A 17499-nucleotide genomic window follows, 5' to 3' on the forward strand; every position below is an offset into this window, starting at 1 on the left:
AGGAGGGTCATAGGGGGAGGAGCCAGTGCACACCAGATAGTCCTAAATCTTTCTTTAGAGTGCCCAGTCTCCTGCGGAGCCCATCTATTCCCCATGGTCCTTACGGAGTCCCCAGCATCCACTAGGACGTCACAGAAATATATTTTAAACTAAGTAAATGTAGACATTCCCTTTTAGATCCCCAAACAAAACGTTGTACCATTTTTAAGGCATATGTGCTATTTTGGATGGAACAAACAGCTTCAACAGGACAAAGACATATCAGTGGCTTATTATGAACTTAAAAGCTGAAACCTCTAAGAATTGTTTCAGTCAAGAAACGGTTGTGTCTTTATAGCTGGCAGCGTTCACTGTACATGTATAGTAGTCACCTTGGAGCTCAAAGACTCGAAACAAAAGCACTGCACTCATGGCTTTGCACTTATATATATTGGTCAGAGAACTTCTTGGGGGCTAAGAACAATATATATTTTATATACTGGGACAATTATTGGTTATATAATCATGATGTTACTATGGTGCCAGAAGAACGACGGCATACATGAAATTACTCATCCACAACAATTATATAGAATAAACATGTTGGGATGCTTATCACTAGGGCAGATGCCCTCGGGCGAGCTTCACAGATGCTAAAGACTGGAGCAGAGCAGTACCTGCAATGGCTGGGGTGTCTCTTGCACAGGAGTTGTGGAAAGCGCAATGAAAGGAACCTACAATGGAGATTGAGGATATGTAAGTAAGTAATTCAAACACAGCAAAAGGGTATAAAAAAAGAGATAAGTGCTGGAATTGCAAAAAACAAAAAACAAAAACAAGTATGTTAAAAGCAGAGGCGGACGTCCTCACCTCAGGGCAGACTGTAACTGCTGGCATGGGATCCTCACTGGTTCCCTCTAACCTGGGCTCTGTCACAGTACCAGTCAACCCCTCTGAAGGCAAGGGTCCAATCCCCACCAGGCTGTCCGTCTCCAGAACTGGCAAAGAAGCACCTGGGATAATACCTGCACTCTTCGCCGCCAAGTTAATAGCACCTAAAGAGTTAACAAAGACAAACCGATGAAAAGTTAAAAAGCAGTTATGAAATTTGATGCCGAAAAACACTTATTAAATAGTATATGGCAGGGGAAATAACAAGCCAATCAGGCTGGCCATCGCTAAGCACACAGAAAATCGTACACGTGTATGCATACACATGACTCTTTAGACTATTCTATATAAATTAAGCCTCTGTCCATAAGCCAGGCACAATTACAACCATCTAACAATGACTACGTACTGTACAGATAACCAAGCTACCCCAAAAGCAAAGGCAGTGAATGCCTGACCGGCAGCTATGAGTACTTCTGCACAATGCTCTCATGTATTAATACTCACTGGCTAGAGAATTTGTGGTTGTGGCAGGCAGTCCTTTAGGGACAATGGGTTGAGAGGCAGCTTTACGGAGGGTGGAGTGGATGGGTCGGAAGGAGCCTCGCCCTGAAATGAGGAGGGAGAATGTTATTCAACCATCATTTTATGTTGTCAAACCAGAAGATCTGGACGGGATTAAAAAAACAAAAACAAAACCCATACAATATAAACGGCTCAATAGGAAATAAGAAAACAGCTATAATACTTCTTCTGAATAAGTCATACATTTTGTAGTATTGTAAAAAAGAAAGAAAATCTGGACATTAAATTGTTAAGAATATCAGTATTGAAACACCAGAACTTTTTCTTCTTCTAGCCAAAAATACGAGTGGAATTTAACGTGGGTCCTATTGCGTGTTGGACATTAAATCTACACTTTGCTGCACTGTGAATGTACCAATATAATGCAGGAGCTTTAAGAGTTATGCTTACCGTGAAGGTGCAGCAGCATATATCTGCCAGAACTATAGCCTAGGCTGTTTTCTGCTAATACATGGGGACAGAGGGAGCATTGGGTCCCCCATAAGTGACAATCGGCCCCAGGCTATGCAAACTTGGGCTGGTTACACTAACAGGGAGAACAGTAGAAGCATACAGGCTCCCCTGTCATAACGTGGGTCAGCCGCAGACTTTTCAGGGGAAATAAAGCTAACAAAAACCATGTGGCAGCCCTTCTCCAAGGTCATAACAGACTTAGGCTAAACAGTAATGGGATAACTTATGGCAACTGTGGATGGTGAATACCAGGATAATGGGAGAAGCGTTGTAATAATGGAAATACAAGTCCCCATCCTTCCATAGCCATTGACCTGGTTAAACAATCCTGGCTTAAACTATTAATGTTGGAAATTTTTGAGCTTGTGCATGTTGCCGTGCAACCCAAAGTCGCAGTGGAAGGAGCCCGTCCAGCCACCTCCTACACTAACTCTTCAGCGGATGAACCCATGCACCTAGGTGCATTTAGCCAGAGGGGTAGTAGGTAACTTAAGAGATTCTATATTAGGAACCGTTTCGGGCACAATGCTTGAGCAAATCAGTATACAGCCTTGCCAAAATGTAGTGACCACTTCACCAGCTAAGTCACCAAAATGTCTCAGTTCTGTCTTTGCCCAATCTAAGGGACAATCAGTCTGAAAGCTCTTCCCAAGGAAAGGGCAGGCAATAGAAGACTCTGACATTGAAGAGCACTCATTCAGGTTTAGACAAGGATCCTGCAGTCACCTGAAATACTGCCTTAATTTGTTTGCTATAGTGGAAACTCAGAAAAACGGATGGGCTGTTCTGTCTTGCTACATTACCTGTTACTGCAGAGTTGGAGAGGATAGAGAAGGAGCAGACATGTGGCAAGGAACTGCCAGACGGCCGAGGGAGAAGTGTCCTCTGTGAAGTGAGAAGTCAGAAATAATGGTCAGTTCTAAACGCAGAGGGATGCAATTTCAGATATTTATTTCTCAATGCTCAAAAGCCGGAATTAATTTGTTACCATAGCCTAGTGAGCCACTTAGGCTTAAAGAACTTTCTTCCTGTCTAGGGGGCATGTGATAAACATAAAAGTTACTGAACTATCTGCACCTCATGTATTGTGGGCTGTGTCACACTTGAGGCAGTTATCTTGATGAAAGTACAAACTGGTCCAATAATATAAGACTTAAAGCTCCGGCTGAAGATCTCAGTTACTAAGCCCATTCTGGCAAACCACTTAGACACGTAATGCCTGGCTGTGCCTCACAGAAGATGGATATCATACAGATGGGCTCGCAGGGGCATGTTAGAACCGTCAGAAAAGCACAGCTCACACAGGCAGATAGCAGTATGTATGGCTGTATCAAACTTGCTTTTGCTCTTGTTTTGCTGTATTTGATAAAAACATAGCTCAAGTTGATTTGACCCACTTTGAAGAAGTCTCACCTGGACAACTAAGGGCTTCCGAGGGTGTCTGCTTCTCTGCTTCGGCAAGAAGAAATCAGACTGCATGGGAAAAAGGAGAGGTGGTTATTGTCATGTAGAGCTTGCTGTAGGGAGGATATAACAACCAGATAACAAGATGAGGGAAGGGACGGGCCCGTGGGGCCTCAATCATCTCACTTCCGGACACTTCTCTGTTGGTTTTTGAAGTAGCTGATACACATAAGCCATTCTGGCATACAAAAGTCCATTACAGACCATAAAAATAAAGCATGAACTCTACCTGAGGACATCTACACACAGCTGTTAAGAGTGCTAATGTTTTGAATCATTTAATAAAGCGGAGACTGGAGCCTCCAAATACAGCCATTCCCTGAAATCAGTAAGCAATTCATCTTTCTTTCTGCTGTAAAATGTTATCTGCTTTTCTCTTTATAATCACACCTGACCTATACTCACACTGACAGCATCCAACTGCTGACGGCCTGTGACCTCAGGCTCGCTGTTTGCTGAGGAAACCTTTGTGTGGCGGCTGTTCGGAGGGAGCATGTTGGGAACCGCAAACACTGCCCCATCGCTGCTGGTAGACACGGATCCCAAGGGACCGCCAAATAGAAGTGGACGAGATAGATTCCTTAAACCTACATCCAAAAAGACCAATCAGTTCATTGGAGTAATTAAAACATTCCAACCAAAACTACAGGAGTTGAAGAACAAATAGAATAGCACAAGTTCCTATGTGCAGCGTAAGGGATGTCCGGGTCCCATTCCTGGCACGGCAAGAGTACAGCGGGGAAGATTTACTAAAGCTTCTAAATTACACAAGTGGTGGTCTTGCCGACAGCAACCAGATTCCAGCTATTGTTTCCCCATTGCATTCTAGAAGAAAGACAGAATCTAACTGGTTGCTATGGGCAACACCAACACTTGTGTAAATTAGAAGCTTTAGTAATCTACCCACTGAAGACCGGAAGTCTTTGTTCTACTTGCAGGTGGGAAAAGATTTAACAATATGTACTCTTTGTAGCCAGCTTCAGAATACTACTAAAGAATGACAAGCTATTACCTAACCAAGAACCAAGTTATCAGGAAGGATAATGTGGCTGGGGGCCAGCCCAGTAAAACACAGCTGAGCGACAAGGTTCATTATTAAAGGCTCAAAGTAAAAATTAAGGTGACATGGAAGCTCCACTAATTCCTCATGCCCAGTTCACACTCTTATTCACATCTCTCGGCCTCAGGCGTTGAGGTCCATGGAAAATAATGAAATAGGAGAAGAACTAATTGAATTAATGGTCCCCGAGTCCCCCTTTCACCTGAGGTATTACACGTTGACGAGAAGTTTGGGTGGATGTGTGCAGACTGTGTCCCCAGGCAGTCTGGGTTCCGGGAGAGAAGGGTGATGACCTTGCCAGGAGGTGTGAGCGTCTGCTCTTGCACTGCCAGCTTCAGAGGGGAGGTGGCAACGGAGATGGTTTCTGGAGCCTGCGGAGGCTAAAAACAGACACACAGCTTTTTAAAAGAAATTTCCTTTCGTGTAACACCCAATGTCGAACAAAAGCCCTATGGAATTACTTCCCAATGTCAACCAACGTGCTCAGATATGATTGAGAGGTAGATAGTTGATATTTTGTTACGCTGTCAACAGTGTAATGTCGACTGCAGAAGTAATGCTGATCTACAGCATTTTTACAGTATCATCATTATAACTTTAAACATGATACATGTTTAATGTTATAAGGCCGACACAAAGTGCTTTAAATAGCATTACTACCACATTGTCACTCTGCAGTCAAGATTATACTGTTGACAGCGTAACTATCGATTATCTACCTCCCATCCAATCATATCGGAGTTAGTTGGTGGACATAGGGTTTCTGTACATCATTAGAGGAGCAAATATTAAACAGGACCAATAATAAAATGTTTCACAGACTTTAAGAAACCGGTTTGTTTTCCCTCTTACCCTAAATATGTAAGAAATGAAATAAGGAATGATCTTGTTCTTAATTTGAATACAACTTTGCAAACATTATTAAGAAAAAATATGTAATTGCATAGTTTTGTTCCATATAAAGTACTGTCCTAACTGCTGGAACACCTTCATTGCCCAAAGCTCAAGTGGCAGCATCTGTGCTTTCATGACTGTTTTACTGCACAATCACTGAACACGGGAGTCACATCATACCTAAGGTTATTTACACATTGGGAAGATCATTTTGACATCACGTCATACATGTGTAAACAGCATTAACTCAAACTAATATACGTGCAATTAAGATGACGAATAACGTAATCTCATGTACATCAAAAGACATGGAAATTATATGCTGTGAATTAGAAGGTCACGTCCTGTGAAAGGAAAGGAAGTGGAGAGAGAGGTTGAGAGTCACTGAGCAGACAAGATGAAAAAACAAGTTTGTCTCTTTCCTGCAGGAAATTTGTTTTACTACAGGAAAAAGGAACCTGACTCAGTGCCTAAGGGCACTTGCAGGGGTGCCTTGGGTTGGCGGTCCAGGCCCAATTAAATTTATATATGATCAATGTAACCAGTGCTAATTATATCGCTGCCAATCATAAAATATGTGAGCAAACAGAAGCAATTCTTGTTCCTCACCACACAACTGAACCTAATTATTATTATCCTTTATTTATTTTGTGCCACAAGCAATCTGCAGCGTCCAAGTACAGAGTACATAAATGAAAAATCAAAACAGGACAATAGTGACTTTCAGTTGAAGATAACATAGGACAAGTACAGGGTAAATAACACTGACATAAGTGTAAGAGTGGCAGAAAACCACGGGATTAGGTGCCGTCGAGGATGGTTTAGGTAAGAGAAGGATAAGCACAAGTGTTGAGAGCCCTGCTCGTGAGAGCATACATTCTAAAGAGGAGGACGACCTAAGGATGACATATAAAATACAGTTTACTAATTGAGAAATTTAGAAAATAAGATTTTAAACCTACCGGTAAATCTTTTTCTCGTAGTCCGTAGAGGATGCTGGGGACTCCGTAAGTACCATGGGGATAGACGGGCTCCGCAGGAGACATGGGCACTTAAAGAAAGACTTTAGGTATGGGTGTGCACTGGCTCCTCACTCTATGCCCCTCCTCCAGACCTCAGTTAGAGAAACTGTGCCCAGAGGAGACGGACAGTACGAGGAAAGGATTTTTGTTAATCTAAGGGCAAGATTCATACCAGCCACACCAATCACACCGTATAACTTGTGTATATACTAACCAGTTAACAGTATGAAAATAACGTAGCATCAGTCCAAAACCGATGAAAACTATAACAGAACCCTTAAATAAGCAAAACTATATACAAGTCTTGCAGAAGTAGTCCGCACTTGGGACGGGCGCCCAGCATCCTCTACGGACTACGAGAAAAAGATTTACCGGTAGGTTTAAAATCTTATTTTCTCTTACGTCCTAGAGGATGCTGGGGACTCCGTAAGGATCATGGGGATTATACCAAAGCTCCCAAACGGGCGGGAGAGTGCGGATGACTCTGCAGAACCGATTGAGCAAACATGAGGTCCTCCTCAGCCAGGGTATCAAACTTATAGAACTTTGCAAAGGTGTTTGAACCCGACCAAGTAGCAGCTCGGCATAGTTGTAATGCCGAGACCCCTCGGTCAGCCGCCCAAGACGAGCACACCTTCCTAGTGGAATGGGCCTTGACCGATTTTGGTAACGGCAATCCAGCCGTAGAATGCGCCTGCTGAATCGTGTTACAGATCCAGCGAGCAATAGTCTGCTTAGAAGCAGGGGCGCCAACCTTGTTGGCTGCATATAGGAGAAACAGTGCTTCTGTTTTTCTGACTCTAGCCATCCTGGCCACGTAAATTTTCAAAGCCCTGACTACATCAAGGTACTCGGAATCCTCCAAGTCTCGCGTAGCCACAGGCACCACAATAGGTTGGTTCATATGAAAAGATGACACCACCTTAGGTAAAAATTGAGGACGGGTCCGCAATTCCGGTCTATCCATATGGAAAACCAGATAGGGGCTTTTATGAGACAAAGCCGCCAATTCCGACACTCGCCTAGCCGAAGCGAAGGCTAATAACATGACCACCTTCCAAGTGAGATATTTTAACTCCACCGTTTGAAGTGGTTCAAACCAGTGCGACTTAAGGAAACTCAACACCACGTTAAGCTCCCAAGGCGCCACCGGAGGTATAAAAAGGAGGCTGAATATGCAGCACTCCCTTCACAAAGGTCTGTACTTCTGGGAGAGAAGCCAATTCTTTTTGAAAGAAAATGGATAAGGCTGAAATCTGAACCTTAATGGAGCCTAATTTTAGGCCCAAATTCACTCCAGTCTGTAGGAAGTGAAGGAAACGGCCCAGATGGAATTCTTCCGTAGGAGCATTCCTGGCCTCACACCAAGAAACATATTTTCGCCATATACGGTGATAATGTTTAGCTGTCATGTCCTTCCTAGCCTTTATCAGCGTAGGAATGACCTCATCCGGAATGCCTTTTTCCGCTAGGATCCTGCGTTCAACCGCCACGCCGTCAAACGCAGCCGCGGTAAGTCTTGGAACAGACAGGGCCCCTGTTGCAACAGGTCCTGCCGTAGAGGAAGAGGCCACGGATCTTCTGTGAGCATTTCCAGCAGATCCGGATACCAGGTCCTTCGTGGCCAATCTGGAACAATGAGAATTGTTCTCACTCCTCTTTTTCTTATTATTCTCAACACCTTGGGTATGAGAGGAAGAGGAGGAAACGCATAGACCGACTGGAACACCCACGGTGTCACTAGGGCGTCTACAGCTACCGCCTGAGGGTCTTTTGACCTGGCGCAATACCTCTAAAGCTTTTTGTTGAGGCGGGATGCCATCATGTCTATCTGGGGCAGTCCCCACTGACTTGCAATCTGTGCGAAAACTTCCTGATGAAGTCCCCACTCTCCTGGATGCAGGTCGCGTCTGCTGAGGAAGTCTGCTTCCCAGTTGTCCACTCCCGGAATGAACACTGCTGACATTGCGCTTACATGATTTCCACCCAGCGAAGAATCCTGGTGGCTTCCGCCATTGCCACTCTGCTCCTTGTGCCGCCTTGGTGGTTTAACATGTGCCACTGCGGTGATGTTGTCTGATCAGAACTGGTTGGTCGCGAAGTAAGGTCTCCGCTTGACGTAGGGCGTTGTATATAGCCCTCAGTTCCAGGATGTTGATGTGAAGACAAGTCTCTTGACTTGACCAAAGACCTTGGAAGTTTCTTCCCTCTGTGACTGCTCCCCACCCTCGGAGGCTCACGTCCGTGGTCACCAGGATCCAGTCCTGAATGCCGAACCTGCGGCCTTCTAGAAGGTGAGCACTCTTCAGCCACCACAGGAGAGATACCCTGGCTCTGGGGGACAGGGTGATCAACTGATGAATTTGTAGATGTGACCCGGACCACTTGTCCAGTAGGTCCCATTGGAAAGTCCTCGCATGGAACCTGCCGAAGGGAATGGCTTTGTACGATACCACCATCTTTCCCAGGACTCGAGTGCAGTGATGCACTGACACCTGTTTTGGCTTCAATAGGTTCCTGACCAGAGTCATAAGTTCCTGAGCTTTTTCTATCGGAAGATAAACCCTTTTCTGGTCTGTATCCAGAATCATGCCCAAGAAGGTTAGACGAGTCGTAGGAACCAACTGCGACTTCAGGATATTGAGAATCCAGCCGTGTTGCTTCAGTGAAAGTGAAGGTGAAAGTGAGACGCTGTTCAGCAACTGCTCTCTTGATCTCGCTTTTATGAGGAGATCGTCCAAGTACGGGATAATTGTGACACCTTGCTTGCGCAGGAGCACCATCATTTCCGCCATTACCTTGGGGAAAATCCTCGGGGCCATGGAAAGCCCAAACGACAACGTCTGAAATTGGTAATGACAATCCTGTACCGCAAATCTCAGGTACGCCTGATGAGGTGGATAAATGGGAACATGAAGTTATGCATCCTTTATGTCCAGAGATACCATAAAATCCCCCCCTTCCAGGCTGGCGATGACCGCTCTTAGCGATTCCATCTTGAACTTGAACCTTTTCAAGTATAGGTTCATGGATTTTAAATTTAAAATGGGTCTGACCGAACCGTCCGGTTTCGGGACTACAAACAGGGTTGAGTAATATCCCTTCCCTTGTTGATGCAGGGGAACCTTGACCACCACCTGTTGAAGATACAATTTGTGAATTGCATTTAACACTATCTCCCTCTCTGGGGGAGAAGCTGGTAGGGACGATTTGAAAAACTGGCGAGGAGGCACCTCTTCGAATTCCAGCTTGTAACCCTGAGAAACAATTTCCATTGCCCAGGGATCCACCTGTGAGTGAACCCAGATGTGGCTGAAAACTCGAAGACGTGCGCCCACTGAGGCGGACTCCTTTAGCGGAGCCCCAGCGTCATGCGGTGGATTTTGTAGAGGTCAGGGAGGACTTCTGTTCCTGGGAACTAGCCGAGTTGTGCAGCTTTTTTACTCTGCCCTTACCTCTGGCAAGAAAGGACGCGCCTCGTACTTTCTTGTTTCTTTGTGATCGAAAGGACTGCATTTGATAATGTGGCGCTTTTTTAGGCTGAGGGAATATAAGGCAAAAAATTTTATTTACCAGCTGTAGCTGTGGAGACCAGGTCCGAGAGACCTTCCCCAAACAATTCCTCACCCTTGTAAGGTAAAACCTCCATATGCCTCTTTGAATCGGCATCACCTGTCCATTGCCGGGACCATAGGACTCATGTAGCAGAAATCGACATAGCGTTGATTCTAGAACCCAGTAGACTAATGTCTCTTTGAGCATCTCTCATATATAAGACAGCATCTTTTATATGCCCTAGGGTCAATAAAATGGTATCCTTATCTAGGGTCTCAATTTCCACTGATAAGGTATCTGTCCATGCTGCTACAGCGCTAAAAACCCAAGCCGACGCAATTGCCAGTCTGAGTAAGGTACCAGAATGTGTGTAAATGGACTCCAAGGTAACCTCCTGCTTGCAGTCAGCAGGATCCCTGAGGGTAGCCGTATCTTGGTATGGCAGCGCTACCTTTTTGGATAAGCGTGTCAATGCTTTGTCTACCCTAGGGGAGGATTCCCACCGTATCCTGTCCGTAGGCGTAAAGGATACGCCATTAGAATCCTTTTGGGAATCTGCAGTTTTTTGTCTGGAGATTCCCAAGCTTTTTCACATAATTCGTTCAACTCATGTGAGGAGGGAAAGGTTACCTCAGGTTTCTTTCCCTTATACATGTGTACCCTCGTGTCAGGGACAGGGGGTTCCTCTGTGATATGCAAAACATCTTTTATTGCAATAATCATATATCGAATACATTTTGCCACTTTTGGCTGCAACTTTGCATCATCGTAGTCGACACTGGTGTCGGGATCTGTGTCAACTATTTGGGATAGTGGGCGCTTTTGAGACCCCGAAGGTCCCTGCGACATAGGGACAGACATGGGTTGACTCCCTGGCTGTTCCCTAGCTTCAGCTTTGTCTAATCTTTTGTGCAATAAATTTACATTAGCACTTAAAACATTTCACATATCCATCCAGTCAGGTGTCGGCGTTGTCGACGGAGACACCACATTCATTTGCTCCCCCTCCTCCCTAGGCAAGCCTTCTACCTCAGACATGTCGACACATGCGTACCGACACACCACACACTCAGGGAATCCTCTTATCTGAAGACAGTTCCCCCACAAGGCCCTTTGGAGAGACAGAGAGAGTATGCCAGCAAACACCCAACGCTATATGACCCAGGAAAAAACACAATACTTCCCCCCCCCCCCGCCCCTACTCCCTTCTTTAAAACCCTCTTTCACCGTGGAATAAGCAGGGGAGAGTCTGGGGAGCTTCCGCTCAGCGCTGTGCTGTGGAGAAAATGGCGCTGTGAGTGCTGAGGGAGAAGCCCCTCCCCCTCGGCTGCAGGCTTCTGTCCCGCTCAAATATACTAAAAAACTGGCGGGGGCTCTTTATATATACAGTGCCCAGCTGTGTGTGTGTGTGTGTGTGTGTGTGTGTGTGTGTGTGTGTGTGTGTGTGTGTGTGTGTGTGTGTGTGTGTGTGTGTGTGTGTGTGTGTGTATATATATGTTTTTGCCAAAGAGAGGTTCATATGCTGCCCAGGGTGTCCCCCCTGCGCCCTGCACCCTTACAGTGACTGCCGTGTGTGAGGTGTATGGGAGCAATGGCGCACAGCTTTACTGCTGTGCGTTACCTCAGTGAAGATCATGAAGTCTTCTGCCGCCTCTGATGTATTCTTTTCTTCTCATACTCACCCGGCTTCTATCTTCCGGCTCTGCGAGGAGGACGGCGGCGCGGCTCTGGGACGGACAGCGAGGGTGAGACCTGCGTACCGATCCCTCTGGAGCTAATGGTGTCCAGTAGCCTAAGAAACAGAGCCTAGCATTAAAGTAGGTCTGTTTCTCTCCCATCAGTCCCTCAATGCAGGGAGTCTGTTGCCAGCAGGCTCCCTGAAAATAAAAAACCTAACAAATATACTTTCTGACAGGGAACTCAGGAGAGCTCCCTGAAATGCACCCAATCTCCTCTGGGCACAGTAGTAAACTGAGGTCTGGAGGAGGGGCATAGAGGGAGGAGCCAGTGCACACCCATACCTAAAGTCTTTCTTAAAGTGCCCATGTCTCCTGCGGAGCCCGTCTATCCCCATGGTCCTTAGAGTCCCCAGCATCCTCAAGGACGTAAGAGAAAGAAATATTAAATTAAGAAAATTTTGGTCTATGAGCGCCGTGAAAAATTCTGATACTCTAGGGCGCCGTGACTCAAAAACGTTTGGGAACCAAAGACTTGACTTATTGCTGCCCAGACATGACCTGGAGCCCGAGTGATTTAGACACCATTACTGGTTGATGGAAATAGTTAATTCTTCAGCAATGCGTTTCACTCTGCTGAAGATATATTAGTATTTGTGCAACACCCCTCACATGCCCCTTGCAGACATTATCAGTAAGAACCCAAAAAGTGCCCGTTAATCAGCTTAGCAAGCTATGGTTCTGTTTTCCCATTAATAGTGCAATTCCTTTTAATGAAAGGCATAATAAATTGGTGATTTGGGAAAATTAACTATACAGTACACACACAGATTAGTAAAATCAATTATAAAATTGGAGCCAGATATCTATTAGGTCATCACACAGATTTACATTATGCTCCAACTGCGGCAGTATATGTGTGCAAATAAATTATTTATACAAACACGCACATATAATAGGATTTTAATTACCTACCGGTAAATACTTTTCTCGTAGTCCGTAGAGGATGCTGGGGTCCACATTAGTACCATGGGGTATAGACGGGTCCACTAGGAGCCATTGGCACTTTAAGAGTTTAATAGTGTGGGCTGGCTCCTCCCTCTAAGCCCCTCCTACTAGACTCAGTCTAGAAACTGTGCCCGAGGAGAGGGACATACTTCAAGAGAAGGAAATACACAGATAGTGGCAAGATTCATACCAGCTCACACGCACAAGGCAAACCACGCTAACTAGCCTGAAAACTCAGAACAGCTGAAACATTACTGAACCCAGCAAAGAAACGCAGTACTTAACTAAGAACAAAGCAGTACTGAACCAAAGTACCACTGCAGGATAACGAAGTGCTGGGCGGGCGCCCAGCATCCTCTACGGACTACGAAAAAAGTATTTACCGGTAGGTAATTAAAATCCTATTTTCTTTTACGTCCTAGAGGATGCTGGGGTCCACATTAATACCATCTGCCAAAGTATCGAACTTGTAGGACTTAGCAAACGTGTTCGACCCAGACCAAGTAGCAGCTCGGCAAAGCTGCAAAGCCGAGACACCCCGGGAAGCCGCCCAGGAAGACCGCACTTTACGAGTAGAGTGGGCCTGAACAGATGTTGGAAACGGCAATCCTGCCGTAGAATATGCATGCTGGATAGTGAACCTGATCCAGCGAGAAATCGTCTGCTTAGAAGCAGGACACCCAAGATTCTTGGGATCATAAAGGACAAACAGACAGTCCGATTTTCTGTGCTGAGCTGTCCTCTGCACATAGATCTTCAAAGCCCTCACAACATCCAAGGATTTTGATGCAATTGAGGAATCAGTAGCCACTGGCACCACAATAGGTTGGTTGATATGAAAAGCCGACACAACCTTTGGAAGAAACTGCTGAAGCGTCCTGGGCTCAGCTCTATCTTCATGGAAGATTAAGTAGGGACTTTTACAGGACAAAGCCCCCAAATCCGACACACGTCAAGCAGAAGCTAAGGCCAACAAAGTGACAGCCTTCCACGTGAGAAACTTGACCTCAGTCTCCTGTAAGGGCTCAAACCAATCCGATTGCAGGAACTGCAACACCACGTTAAGATTCCAGGGTGCCGTCGGCGCCACAAAGGGAGGCTGGATGTGCAGAACCCCTTTCAAAAAGGTCTGAACCTCAGGGAGGACAGCCAATTGTTTCTGGAAGAAAGTGGATAAAGCCGAAATCTGGACCGTTATGGATCCCAAACGCAGGCCCATATCCATACCTGCTTGCAGGAAGAGGAGAAATCGACCAAGTTGAAACTCCACCGCAGGAACCTTCTTGGATTCACACCAAGACACATACTTTTTCCAAATGCGATGGTAATGTTTAGACGCAACTCCTTTCCTAGCCTGTATCAGGGTAGGAATAACCTTGTTCGGAATGCTCTTCCGAGCTAATATCTGGCGTTCAAAATCCATGCCGTCAAACATAGCCGTGGTAAGTCTTGATAAGCGAACGGCCCCTGTTGAAGAAGACCCTCCCGAAGAGGAATAGGCCTTGGATCTTCCAGCAGTAGATCCAGAAGATCTGCGTACCAAGCCCTCCTTGGCCAGTCCGGAGCAATGAGGATCGCCTGAACATTTATTCTTTTTCAAGCTTTAGAATTCTTGGAATGAGTGGAAGTGGAGGGAACACATACACTGACTTGAACACCCACGGTGTTACCAGGGCATCCACCGCCACTGCTTGTGGGTCTCTCGACCTGGGACAGTACCTCCGAAGTTTATTGTTAATACGCGAGGCTATCATGTCTATTTGAGGTACACCCCAATGACTGGTCACCTCCATGAACACCTCCGGATGGAGGCCCCATTCTCCTGGATGGAGACCGTGACTGCTGAGAAAGTCCGCATCCCAGTTGTCCACTCCCGGAATGAAGATTGTGGACAGTGCCACTGCGTGCCTTTCTGCCCAGAGGAGGATTTTTGTTACTTCTGACATTGCAGCTCTGCTCGTCGTTCCGCCCTGTCGGTTTATGTAGGCCACCGTCGTTACATTGTCCGACTGCACTTGAATGGCCTGATCTTGCAGAAGTTGTGCTGCTTGTAAAAGACCATTGTAAACAGCTCTTAGCTCCAGGATGTTTATTGGAAGAAGGGATTCCTGACATGACCACCTTCCTTGGAAGGTTTCCCCTTGGGTGACTGCGCCCCAACCTCTGAGACTTGTATCCGTGGTTAAAAGGATCCAGTTCTGAACCCCGAACCTGCGGCCCTCCAGAAGGTGAGGCAGATGCAGCCACCAGAGGAGTGAAATCCTTGCTTTTGGCGACAGACGTATCCTCTGGTGCATGTGTAGGCAAGATCCCGACTACGTGTCTAGGAGATCCAGTTGGAATGACAGAGCATGAAATCTTCAGTACTGTAGAGCCTCGTAAGAGGCAACCATCTTCCCCAGAAGGCAAATTAACTGATGAACCGATACCCGGGCTAGTTTCAGGACATCCCGGACCATTGTTTGAATCACCAACGCTTTCTCCTTCGGTAGAAACACCCTCTGCACCTCTGCGTCGAGGATCATTCCCAGGAACGACAATCTCCTTGTCGGCTCTAAATGTGACTTCAGAAGGTTCAGGAGCCAACCGTGCTCCCTGAGTAGATGAGTCGTGAGAGCAATGGACTAACAACTTCTCCCTGGACGATGCCTTTATCAGCAAATCGTCCAGCTATGGAACTATGTTAACCCCCTGTCTGCGGAGGAGAACCATCGTCTCTGCCATCACCTTGGTTAACACCCTCGGTGCCGTGGAGAGACCGAATGGCAGCGCCTGGAACTGATAATGACAGTCCAACAGTGCAAATCTGAGATAAGCCTGGTGTGGCGTCCAAATTGGAATGTGGAGGTAAGCATCCTTGATATCCAGGGATACCAGAAACTCTCCCTCGTCCAGACCTGAGATCACCGCTCTCAGAGACTACATTATGAATTTGAACTCCCTCAGATAAGGGTTTAACGATTTCCAGTTCAAAATCGGTCTGACCGAACCATCTGGTTTTGGTACCACGAAAAGGTTTGAATAATACCCCTTGGTTTGCATATGAGGTGGAACAGGAACAATGACCTGTGACTTTTCCAACTTTTGGATGGCTTCCTGTAGGATAGCCCTGTCTGCCAGCAAAACTGGCAAAGCCTGAATTAAAGAATCGGTGTGGCGGAATTCTTGAAACTCCAGTCTCTACCCCTGGGACACAATATCCTGTACACAGGGATATATATATATATATATATATATATATAGTGTCCAAATTAGTAGGCACTCCAAGTCTGCCTCAGTGCATAGCTCATGGAGATAAACATATAGAACAAACAGCAGCACTCCTAGTGGACTTAAAATGAAACTCAAGACACCCTGGTCCAGCGACGTTTCGGAATTTACTCCGTACTTAGGCTGCAGGTTACAGTAAACAAGTGATCAAACAAAAAAGACATACCTTTATACCATGTAAGAAGATAGTGAATCCATCGGCGTCTCACAACGGATCGGAAACGCATTCAAAATGCCCGATTTCACCCGAGCTAGATATATATATATATATATATATATATATATATTCAGTACCAACACTTTTCTTACTACGGCTAAAGGGCCCCATACAATAGAACGATAATGCCCGATTTCATCCAAATTCGGGCCGATATATCGGGTGAAATCTGGCATTTTGGAGGTGTTTTCGATCCGATCCGATGCGCGTTCCCTTGAGGGTTGGATTGGCTCCCCTAGATCGTTAGTGCTGCACTCGTGATATGTCAGTTCCCGTAGGCATGGCTGGGATCGCATACGATATATCGCATGCAAAATGTTCCAAATCGTATGGAATCAAATGGAACTACTCCCGGGAAGCTCCTGGGAGTGTTCAAGGGAAATCGCCTCCGACTTCAGCCTCAGACATATCGTTGTAGTGTATGGGGCCCTTTACATAATGAACGTTTGGGACTCCACAAAACTATGTCTACAGGGGAGTATGCGCATAATCCTTAAATACAAAATTAACTTCCTTGGGTGTAAAAACAGCGCATTTTTTAGACAGATAGATCACCAGGTGATCATCAGACATAACTGCTCAATCAAGGTCCTGTGCCAAGCTCCCCAGGAGGCACTCCCCAGCTAACCAGAACGTACTCGCACATTTCTGAGAATAGGCTTCTCTGATCCAATGTAATCCTAACTGTTGAAGAGATCAATCTAATAATGTGTCTGCCAAACTCTCAATTATAGAAGACCAAAACATAATCTGTTTTCCCAAATTCTATAAATGGGTGTAGTACGGCTGACCGGCGGTCAGGAGACCGCAGGTCCGCTTACCGACGCCGGGATCCCGGCAGCATACCGACGCCCGGATCCCGACGGGGAGAGGCGGTCGCCGCGGTTTCTATTCCCACTCTATGGGTGTCGTGGACACCCACGAGTGGGAATAGTTCCTGTTGGTCGGCATGCCGACCATCGGGATAGTGAGCCATCGGGATGGTGGAGGAGGTCACGTGACTGTCGGGCTCCCGACCGCCGGTCACATGAATACCACCCCTATAAATATATGTTCTCAGAGTCCTGACAACATTTATCAAGACAATGGAGCCTTAACGTTGGAAGACTGACCTCGACTATGGTGGAAACGGGATACTATTTTATGCAGACAGGATGGCTCTCTTCATACCTTGTCTTTGTGAAAAATTATATATACAGAAACCCTTCTCACGTCAAGATCTCCTACAGAGAGGTCTGACCAGTGATCGCGCTGAGCCACAAAAAAAGTGGGTCCCAGGGACCACTCTTTTTTTTTTTTTTTTCAATAAATGTTTATTGATTAAAGGTAAGAACATATTATAGCGAGTAATAGAAGACAGCATTTACAATTCAAATATCAATAAGTCCATTTGATACAAGCAATGACTGTTTACAAACTTAATAT

General features: G+C 45.9%; 1 protein-coding gene across 2 annotated transcripts in view; it reads right to left on the reverse strand.

Annotated features, from left to right (window-relative positions):
- The window catches only part of CRAMP1 (cramped chromatin regulator homolog 1), a 167607-nt gene that overhangs the window by 32190 nt on the left and 117918 nt on the right, over positions 1-17499 (reverse strand). For both annotated transcript variants that reach the window (XM_063934661.1, XM_063934660.1), the window contains exons 11-17: positions 4635-4812; positions 3778-3959; positions 3322-3381; positions 2712-2793; positions 1378-1479; positions 850-1034; positions 657-713 (exon numbers count right to left, since the gene is read on the reverse strand). In XM_063934661.1, the coding sequence (XP_063790731.1) occupies positions 657-713; positions 850-1034; positions 1378-1479; positions 2712-2793; positions 3322-3381; positions 3778-3959; positions 4635-4812 (846 nt within the window). The remainder of the gene's footprint in view (positions 1-656; positions 714-849; positions 1035-1377; positions 1480-2711; positions 2794-3321; positions 3382-3777; positions 3960-4634; positions 4813-17499) is intronic.

The sequence above is a fragment of the Pseudophryne corroboree genome, chromosome 7 (assembly GCF_028390025.1).
Source record: "Pseudophryne corroboree isolate aPseCor3 chromosome 7, aPseCor3.hap2, whole genome shotgun sequence".
NCBI lineage: Eukaryota > Metazoa > Chordata > Amphibia > Anura > Myobatrachidae > Pseudophryne > Pseudophryne corroboree.